The sequence below is a fragment of the Rhinopithecus roxellana genome, chromosome 16, assembly GCF_007565055.1.
Source record: "Rhinopithecus roxellana isolate Shanxi Qingling chromosome 16, ASM756505v1, whole genome shotgun sequence".
Classification (NCBI taxonomy): domain Eukaryota; kingdom Metazoa; phylum Chordata; class Mammalia; order Primates; family Cercopithecidae; genus Rhinopithecus; species Rhinopithecus roxellana.
This window is the reverse complement of record NC_044564.1, coordinates 15,818,115-15,827,684: the sequence shown is the minus strand read 5'-3', so window position 1 is coordinate 15,827,684 and position 9,570 is coordinate 15,818,115. Positions and strand designations below refer to the sequence as shown.

General features: G+C 58.8%; 1 protein-coding gene and 1 non-coding gene across 2 annotated transcripts in view; both read left to right on the top strand.

Annotated features, from left to right (window-relative positions):
• Positions 1 to 551: 551 nt before the first annotated feature.
• The window catches only part of ASS1 (argininosuccinate synthase 1), a 57,235-nt gene continuing 48,216 nt past the window's right edge, over positions 552 to 9,570 (top strand). The window contains exons 1-3 of the mRNA XM_010360945.2: positions 552 to 841; positions 6,038 to 6,099; positions 7,968 to 8,077. Of these exons, the coding sequence (XP_010359247.2) occupies positions 789 to 841; positions 6,038 to 6,099; positions 7,968 to 8,077 (225 nt within the window). The 5' untranslated portion in view covers positions 552 to 788. The remainder of the gene's footprint in view (positions 842 to 6,037; positions 6,100 to 7,967; positions 8,078 to 9,570) is intronic.
• On the top strand, positions 5,628 to 5,727 carry LOC115894109. The gene has a single exon (XR_004054152.1). It is a non-coding gene; the product is annotated as a small nucleolar RNA U13 (small nucleolar RNA).

The window sequence follows — 9,570 nt, the reverse complement described above, 5'->3', positions numbered from 1 at the left end:
AAGTTTTTGAAGGCGGGCCTGGGGTCACAACTCCCAGCTGCTTTTTACAAGCAAGAGACTTCACCTCTCTGAACCTCAACCTTCCCTCCTGTCCAGTGGGTTCGCAGCCAGACAGTCTTTTACTCACTGCTTACTGGGTGCCCTCTGGAGTCTGGGCAGGTGCCAGACTCTGAGAAGACAGCCAGCAACCAGCCCTGGCCTGAGGGATGAAAGCCGGGCCTTCCAGCGCTGGCTCACCTTAGGGTTTCTCATCCTTACTCGGCTCCCGGGGGCTACGGTGGGGAGAGGGGCTCTGGGAGCTGCAGAAGGCCCGGGCTGCCGGCACCCGCCCGATAGAAGTGAGCACGAAGCTCTCTGCGCCAGTGGAACTTTTATCCCCGCTTCCACCTCGAAGGGTTTGAACGCTTCCCCAGGGCCAAGAGGCAAGTCTCTCGAAGGACGGCTGCGGCCACCCCCCGCCCCTGAGTTACATGAGTCGCAGCCACTGCCGCCCTCCTTGGCGCCGCCAGCCCGCGGGCCAGGGCCAGGAGCCGCGAGCCGCCTGCACCCCCGCCGGCGCGCCCCTGGGAGGGTAAGCCGGCGCCGGGCCAGGGCGGGGACCTGGTGGGAGGCGGGTGGAGGTGGGGACGAGGCCGGGGGAGGCGGACCCCGCCCATCTGCAGGTGGCCGTAAACCCTGAGCGGCTCCAGGCGGGGGCCGGGCCCGGGGGCGGGGTCTGTGGCGCGCGTTCCCCCCACGTGTCCCCGGTCGCCGGCCCTGCCCCCCGGGCCCTGTGCTTATAACCTGGTATGAGCACCCCTGCCGGCCCTGCTCTGCCGTCTGCCACCGCTGCCCGAGCACGGTAAGGAGCCCTCGGCCCCTCTCGCTGCCCACTCCCTAGCCTAGGGCGCCCCCTTCCCGGGCGCAGCCAAGGAGGCGGAGGAGACGCGCGTCCCGGGGCCCGCGGAGGCAGAGGGCGGACCCCCGATCGCCACTCGCCGGGGACTGGGACCCAGGCAGGAGGGAAGAGGCTCCCGATGCTCAGATGCCTGGCGTCGGATCCCAGGTTCCTGGAGGCTGGGGGACGCGGGGGGACGTGAGTCCCCGGGTCCGAGGAGCGGGTCTGGTTATTTGTTCCCTGGGCAGCCGGGTTCCTTCAGGACTCCTTCGCGGATCCGGCTTCCTCTGTGTCGTGAAGCCCCCACATGGAGAACTGGGGAGTCCGGAGCGTGTGGGGGGCTCCCGATTCTCTCTCCCTCTCTCCGACTCGCCGTCTGTCTCCACCTCTATTTCTCTGCGCAACACCAGGATTCCAGCCCCTCTGGGGCTTGGACGTATCGCTTTCCCCGCAGCCTCAGTTTACCCTGGACAGATGGGCATGGTGGCCCTGGCTCCCTTCCCTGCAGGGGGCGGCACCCGGTGGGCTCTCCCCGGTGGGGCTGGCAGTCTCGCGGCCTTGCGGCGGGTTTCCTGCTGGCCTGGACTGGGCTCTGTGGGAGGGGCGGTACCAGGAATATCCTCTATCCGGGCTGCTGTTGCCTTTGGCCCCTCGGCGACTGCGCCCTCCAGGGAGGCAGGGTCATTGTGAAAGAGAGGAAACTCCTCTCCCAGTCCGCCAGGGCTGTTCCTGAGGAGGGCTGGCCTGGCCTCAGTATTCTCTGAGAAGTGGAGAGTCCACTCCCAAGCAGCCGGGTCAGGCTGCAGGTCTCACGGCAGGAACAGACCTGTTCTCTCCCCAGGGGCAGATCAAGAGCTAGGGGACCTGGGCTTTGATCCTCCGGCTCCCAGCAAGCACACACCCGGTGATGGGGAGAGCTGGTGAGGCCTTGGCTCAGCCTCCAGATTCCCAAGCTTCCCTTTCATTTTCTTTTCTTTCTAAAAATTTATCAGAGATGTGGACTCATCATGTCGCCCAGGCTGGCCTCGAGCTCCAGGGCTCAAGCGATCCTCCTCCCTCTGGCCTCCTAAATTGCTGGGATTACAGGCTTGAGCCACCCAAGGCGCCTGGCCCCCAAACTTCAGTCTGTTAGAGCTGGCTGGGGCTGAGGGCTCAGGAAACATAGGCAGATAGTGTGAGGCTGCTAAGGGTTCTGTATAGACTGTTGGGCGCTGGGCCTGGGTCCAATTGCACAATAACTGTGCCTGGGGTTAGGTTCTGATGAGAAGGAGGGAGAAGCAGCCACACAGACTGGGAAGCTTGGCTAGGAGCAGGAACTGGAGGAGTCTCCTTTCCAAACTCCCTCTCCCTCCCAGACCCCTTTGGCCCAGGGCCTGGGGTGGGGAGCTGTCCTGGAGGGGCCATCTGTGCACCATGCTGAGGAGTAATTCTGGTTCTGCTCTGTGTGGGTGGATCAAGTGAATGAATAGTGACTCCTGCCTGCTGAGCGCCTGGGCAAGGGCAGGCACATGGTAAGAGGGAAGGGGAGGTCCCACTCTCAGCAGTCTCCTTGCTTGGGAAGCAGGCCCAGGGCCCCAGGAGCTTTGGGGTGGAGCCAGGTCCAGAACTGCCTGCTGCACATGCACTTCCCCCTCCCAACCCGGGCCCATCTCATCTTTGGCCTGTGGGTGCTGGAAGGCCAGCCAGGTCAACCAGATGCCTCATTTGAGCACTGAGTACACAGCCCCTGAAGTCAGTGGTTTGCCTGTGGGCACCGGGCACCCATGTAGAAAGAGGTAACTTCGCTGGAATTCAGAGTCTAAGGCTCTGTTTTCTGATGTAGCTTTGGGCAAAGTTGATCTTCCAGGGCGTGGCTCCCTCCCCAGAACTGGGGGAGACCAGGCACCCACAGGCACTTTGATATGAGTTGAGTGAATGAAGAATGTGCCCTTCCTCCGTCACCAAAGACAAACCGAGCTCAGCTGAGTTAGAATGTCAGAGAGGGGTTGCAGGGGAACCTTCCACGGGGCAGTAGGCCTGAGCTGTAGCACACAGGCTCTCCGGACGAATAGTGGGCAGGTTGACCATGAGGCACTGGGGGACTGGTTTTCTGGAAGGTGTGTAGAGCAAAGGGGAGAAGATCCGGGTCTCCTAGGAGCCAGGGAGAGAAGGGCCGAGTGCAGGGAAGAGCAAGTGGCCTGTAGTCAGGCTGGGTTTGAAGCCACTAGCCTGTGACTTCGGCGAGCCGCTTAGCCTCTGCCTTTACCTCTGTAAATAGGTGGCAATGGTAGTCTCCACCTTAAGATGACGCACCTGTGACTCTGAACATAGTAGCTGCTCTTGTTGTCATTCCAGCTCTGACGTTTTCAAGCAGCACGAGTTTTCCTTAGTGTCAAGCGGGCGCCCAGGCTGGCCTGCTTGCTGGAAGCTGAACAGATGGCTGTGGCTGGGGCCACAGAGAACGCCATCCCAATGAAAGCCAGGTAGCTCTGGTACCTTGATGCAAGGCCACCTTCCCTCCTCCCAGGTGTCTCTTCTGGTGAAGGAGGGCTGGAGGGCAGTGGGCATTTGCCAAGGAGCTGGAAAAACCTGCTGTGGCCCTTTCTGGGGGATGTGGTGGGGGTGGAGCCGGGACTAAGGGAGGCTGAACTCAGCCAGGATCTGCCTGCCAGGCGCAGCTCCCAGGAAGAAAGCTCAATGTCCGGGAGGGTCAGAACCCAGAGGGCTGTTAGGTTGTACAGATGGGGAAATTGAGGCTTAGCAAGCCAGGAACTTGGCTGAGGTCAGCCATGACAGTGGTGCACAGAGCTTAGTGGACACATGCTTGGTGCCCAGCTCTGGGCTCCTTCCCCCAGCATCTCACCAAATCCTTACAGTCGCCCTGTGGGGAGCAGGCTGTTCGAACCCCCATTTTGCAGCTGAGCAGTTATGCTAGAGAGCTGGAGCCACTCAAACCCATGTCTGGTGGACTTGACCTGTGTGCTATGCCTGGAGTGAGCACTCACTGGATTGCAGCTGCCATTCCTTCTCTCCCTGTCACTTCCTCCCTGACATCAAGCTTCATTTAGTTTTTGCCTTGGGCTGCAAATGCAGCTTAGGGACCTGCTGAGGCTGAGGGAGGAGGGTGCCCCATCCGCTGCTGGGAGGGCAGGAGCAACGCTGCTGTCTGATTACATCATTTTCCCAAGCCCATCTGCCCAGCTCATTTCTCTGCATGCATACACAGGCCCCAACACCCACACACATGTGCATGCACACAGGCACACATGTGCAAGCCCAAACACATTACAAACATGCATGCAAGCACACACATTGTGTACTCTCAGGTACACACCCCTGGGTGAGTACACACACACACACACACACACACACAGTCTCAGGTACACACGCCAAGTCCATGCATTGCTTCACAATACCAAGCCCCAGAGCCTGAGGGCCTCGCTAGAGCCCATACCTGCCCAGATACAGCCTGGCAGGCAGGAGGGGCTCACTGGTTTCATTTTGTTTATTTAAGACAGAGTTTCACTCTGTCACCCAGGCTGGAGTGTGGTGGCACGATCTTGGCTCACTGCAACCTTTACCTCCCGGGTTCAAGTGATTCTTATACCTCAGCCTCCCGAGTAGCTGGGACTATAGGTGCCCGCCACCACACTCAGCTAATTTTTGTATTTTTAGTAGAAATGGGGTTTTGCCATGTTGGCCAGGCTGGTCTGGAACTCCTGACCTCAAGTGATCCACCCACCTCGGCCGTCCAAAGTGCTTGGATTACAGGCGTGAGCCACCGTGCTCGGCCATGAGAGCGTGTATAGGACTCCGCAGCTTCGGGGCACCCCAGCCCTCTTTTTGCAGTGAGGAGCTGACCTCCAGAGAGTGGAACTAGCAGCATTGTTCTAAGTGCCTGCCACAGGCATCTGGGAGATGGTCCCTGTTTCCATGGAGCTCGTAGTGGGGGAGAGGGCAGTTAGATTACAGCATGATGGCCGGATGTGGTGGCCCATGCCTGGAATCCCAGCACTTTGAGAGGCTGAGGCAGGCAGATCGTTTGAGTCCAGGAGTTCAAGACTAGCCTGGGCAAGGTGGTGAAACCCGATCTCTACAAAAAATACAAAAATGAGGCAGGTGTGGTGGCATGTGCCTGTAGTCCCAGCTACTTGCGGCTAGTGGCACTGATCTGGGGTGGAAGGATCCCTTGAGCCCAGGAGGTCGAGGCTGTGGTGAGCTGAGATTGCATCACTGCCCTCCAGTCTAGATGACAGAATGAGACCCTGTCTGAGAAAAAAAAAAAAAAAAAAAGGAAGGAGGATAGAGCTCTGATAGGCAGGAGGCATGGCGGGTCACTGAGGCGATGCAGGTGTTTCTGCAGAGCTGCCCCCCCCCCCCGTGCCTACCCTCTTGGCTCCAGGTGCCTCTGGGAGGGGGCAGGAGGAGGGGTGACTCTCAGAACTGGGTGAATCTTGGGCCAGCATCATCAGATCACACTTGCCCAGGACTTCTCTTCCTTGAGTCTGCCCGAGAGGGGTGGTGGTCTCGTACCTGCGAGCAGTGGGTTAAGGAGCTGAGCCGACATGAGTTTGAGTCCTGACTCAAACAAGACGCAGGGCAAAGTTCCTTAGCCCAAGCCTCAGTTGTCCTGCCTCTAAAATGAAAAGAACCCCAAATGGAAGGAGTCGGCCTAAGACGGACATGTCCATTCCCTTGATTGTGGAGTTGGTGTCACAGGCGCATCCGCAGGCCGAAACTTGCTAAATTGGACACCAAAAACTATGCGATTATTTTTGTAGCTCATGAGTGTGCTGATTGGGTATTCTCGTGTGTTTGCGAGGTGCCACCCTCAAACTTTGTTATGGTGTTGGCTCATTACCCATCTGATATTAAAAAAAATGCAATTTATGATCTGTCAAGTAGACCTCAAGAGAGCTGTTTTAAAACATACAACAGAATTTCCCCCAACCCAACCACACCACCCACGCCATCACACACAAACAGGGTTAAGCTTGCACGCATTTCCTGAATGCCTTCTGGGGCAGGGGGCAGGGGGCAGGACAGGTGGCTCTGGGGCTCCTGGGCTTCCCCCGCTCAGTGAGGCTGCTCACAGGAGATTGGGTGGCTGGAAGGTAAGGTTTACGGCCTCTGGGATGGCCCGGGCTGCTTGCAGGCAGCTGAGTAGCTTTGCTTTTGCAGAGTGGTTCACTGCACGGTGAAGACAGATTCCAGACACCAGGAACTCACGCCTTCAATCCCAGGTACTGCCCACCTTAAGCCCTCCCTGCCTCCCTTTCTCCCTCCTTCCCTCCATCCTGCGTGGCCAATTGCCTGGCTGCAGTTGCCATGGATACCACCTGCTGGCTCCAGGGTCAGGGCCTGCTGAGTCACCGGCAACTCGGGGACAGGGGGTTGGATGCCCAGTAGGGACATTGTGGGCACCGACCAGAACCACCTCCTCTCCCCCAGCTGTGTGGCCCGTGAGGTGTTTCCCCTTCTAAGTCCAAAGGGCAGCACAGGCGTGTGAGCCCCGGCTGACTGGCGGGTGGCACCGCGCAACATGACGGGACTGAATACTCATGTGACGGGGCTCCAAAGTCCACCTGGCTACACGGCTGCGCATTGCGGCACAGGCCGGGAGGCTTGGGAGAGCCACTTCCTCTCCCTGAGCTTCCAGGCACACGGACAGTGCTCAGGATAGCGATGCCTGCATCACTGCAATGGTGATGGCCGGGTGAGCCTTCGGGGCTCCACTTCCCCAGTAGTGTCTAATAAAGACCCCGAGTGACTCTGACCTTGTGACGTTGGTCAGACTCAGCTGGAAACATTCCCATGCACAGCAAACATGCCCTGTACATTCAGGAAACGTGGGATGCTAGGGCCAGGTGTCCACAGAGGCTGGAACCAGGGAGCCTGGGCCCACATCTGCCCCTGCTGCTTGTTGATCGGATGACCTAGGGCACGTGACCTCGTCTCTCTAACCCTGGTTTCCTATTCAGCACATTGGACACAGTAAAGGCACCCAAGCCCAGGACCACAGGAGGCATGTGGGGGAGGCAGAGTGAGCCCAAGGGCAGCCCAGGATTCAGGGAGAGCCCTCGGGGAAGAAGCATGGCTGCAAAGACCAGGAGACAGGAGGCCGTGGTGCCTTCAGGACGCTTCATTGTGGCAGAGGGTGGGGCAGGATGGGAGACCGCAGGCACTCAGGGCCTGGCTGCAGAGGGCCCCATCTGTCCCCCTCCCGGGAAGGGCCGCTGGTTGCAGAGGTTTTAGGCCTCTGCCTATCTATCGCCTTCCCTCCCTGGGCCTCAGTTTCTCTACCTGCACACTGGGGGAGTTGGTCTCTGAGTCGCTCCAAACTGGGCATTGGCAGAGTTGAATTCAGAGGTGCTCACATTTGGAGAGACACCATGTCTAAAATTCCAACCAGTGAAGGTTCCATGGGGTTCCAGGTAGGAGAGGGACTGGGGCTGGGCACCTGCCCCACAGCATCCTGCTCCACCTGCAGGTGGGTGGCAGCACTGCACACTGGGGAAGCACGGATTCGTGTGCCCTCTGTGACCCTGAGCCTACCACTGACCTCTCTGAGCCCTGCTGTCTGCCTCCCCAGTAGGGATGACGACTCCTACTTCATGGGGTTGTACTGGGGGCTCAGGGGCACAGGGAGATCCAGCTGAGGCTCCCAGGGCCCTGCCAGTGCTTGGCAAGGAGCAGTTCTGATGGGGGATGTGTCAGCTGCCAGAGGCTCAGAGCCAAGGCCCCTCCCACATCTCCTGCCTGCGTGCATTCTTCACATCCTGGCCTTGGGCCAAACTGCTCAGCTTCAGCCGCCTTACCTCCCTGCTGGGGGATCAGGTCCAAGAGATGCCTCTCCCTGGCCAGCCTAGGAAGGCAGTCAGCATTCCCAGGCCCCAGCGTGGTCCGTGGGGGTGTGTGCAGACTGTGCAAGGTCAGGGTCCCCAGGGGTGGCAGGCGCTGAAGGTGAACATCCTGTTCCCGACCTCCAGTGGCAGCTTGCCGGGGAGACAAGGCTGTCCAGGGCCAAGGCTGGGGTGGGGCCATCTGCAGGGGCTGGCGGGGGGCACTGGCTGTCTCAGGGTCACTCAGGTTCTTCCTCGACTCCCACCAGACACTATGTCCAGCAAAGGCTCCGTGGTTCTGGCCTACAGTGGCGGCCTGGACACCTCGTGCATCCTCGTGTGGCTGAAGGAAAAAGGCTATGACGTCATTGCCTATCTGGTGAGGGAGCGACCTGGGTGTCTGTCTTCCTGCGTGTCCCGCAGCCTGTTCTGTCTGCCCCCTGCCAGCCTCTGTCCGGGTTGTCAGCCTGTCTGCTCACCGTCACTCATTCAAGCCTGGCCTCTTCTCTCTAAGCCTGTCTTGAACTGGAACTAGGAAAATAGCTTCTCGTTGTACTGCCTCACTTTCTCTATATGCAAATCGGCCATCCTCGAGATGCCTTCCAGAGCCAGGTGATGGGGGCACGGGGAGGGCACAGCAGTGACCTTGGCAGTGCTGTTGGTCAGCCTGCTTGCAGAGAGACGGTGGGCTGGGACCTGCTGCCAGCCCTGGGAAGGCACACCGTCTTCCCATCTCCAGAGGACGCTGTCAGCCTGCAGTAATTCCGCAAAGATTGTGGAAACCCGAGCTGGAAGGACACTGGGGGTCCCCTGGTTCTGGGATGGGAAATAGGTCACGGGTAATGGCTTATGTGTGATGTCACTTCCCTATCCAGGGCCCAAAGGAGTCATCCCTCTCAAACCAGCTCCTGTCCGACTGAACCTGGCCACAGCTCTGAGTCCTTATCTGTGTGACTGTGCCATTCAGGACTGTTGGGTGTAAATTTTAGAAACTCAACTCAAACCAACTTATGCGAAAAGGAAAGGGAAAAGACAATTCTTGGCTCACATAATGGAGAAGTCCAGGGGTAGGATGGCTTCAGGCAGGGCTGGATCCAGGTGCTTCTAAGATCCGTCTCCAACTCTACTTGGCTTCATTCTTGGCCTCTCCACAGGGCAGGCAAGGTTCATGGTCACCCTCATAGCCCACCTTTCCCAAAAAGGAGGGCTTACTCCCAGTAGGGCCCATGGGAACCCACTGTGCATTAGTCACTACGACTGCATCATGGGGTGCGAGGTTTGGGCCATGAGCCTGCTCCTACAATGGGCAGGATTTGTTTCTCTCCATCCCTGTGGAACGTGGTCCACCCAGGAAAGAAGGTTCTGTTTCCAGAGGAAGTGAGGCTGGGTTTCTGGACAGACAAAACTTAGCTCTTGCCAAAAGTGACTTGTTTGCTGGCATATCGGCGTGTCTAACCGCACCCAATGCCCTTGTCATTCAGGTTGGGGAAAGTGAGGCCCAGGGGAAGAAATACTTAGCTCACAGTCACCTGGTGGGTGAGAGCACAGCTTTGAGGGGCTGCAAAGAGCCCAGGGTGTATCCATCTCACTGTAGGCAGCACAGCGGGGCAATCCGAGCAGGAGCTGGCCGTATAGAGCCCTGGGCTACCACCTGGGGGGTTTAAAAGCGGAATGTGATTCAGAGAAGCACCTGCAGCTGGGCTTTGGCAACATTCCAGTGTCTGGTGAGCAGAATAAAGGGCGCGAGGGCTGAGGCCAGGATCTGGGCAGCAGGCCGGAGTCCAGGCAGCAGGAAGCATGGCAGTGTCTAGACAGGGGCCGTCAGACCCCGAGGTCAGGGCACCAGCCGCAGGGACAGAGCTGGAAGTTCCT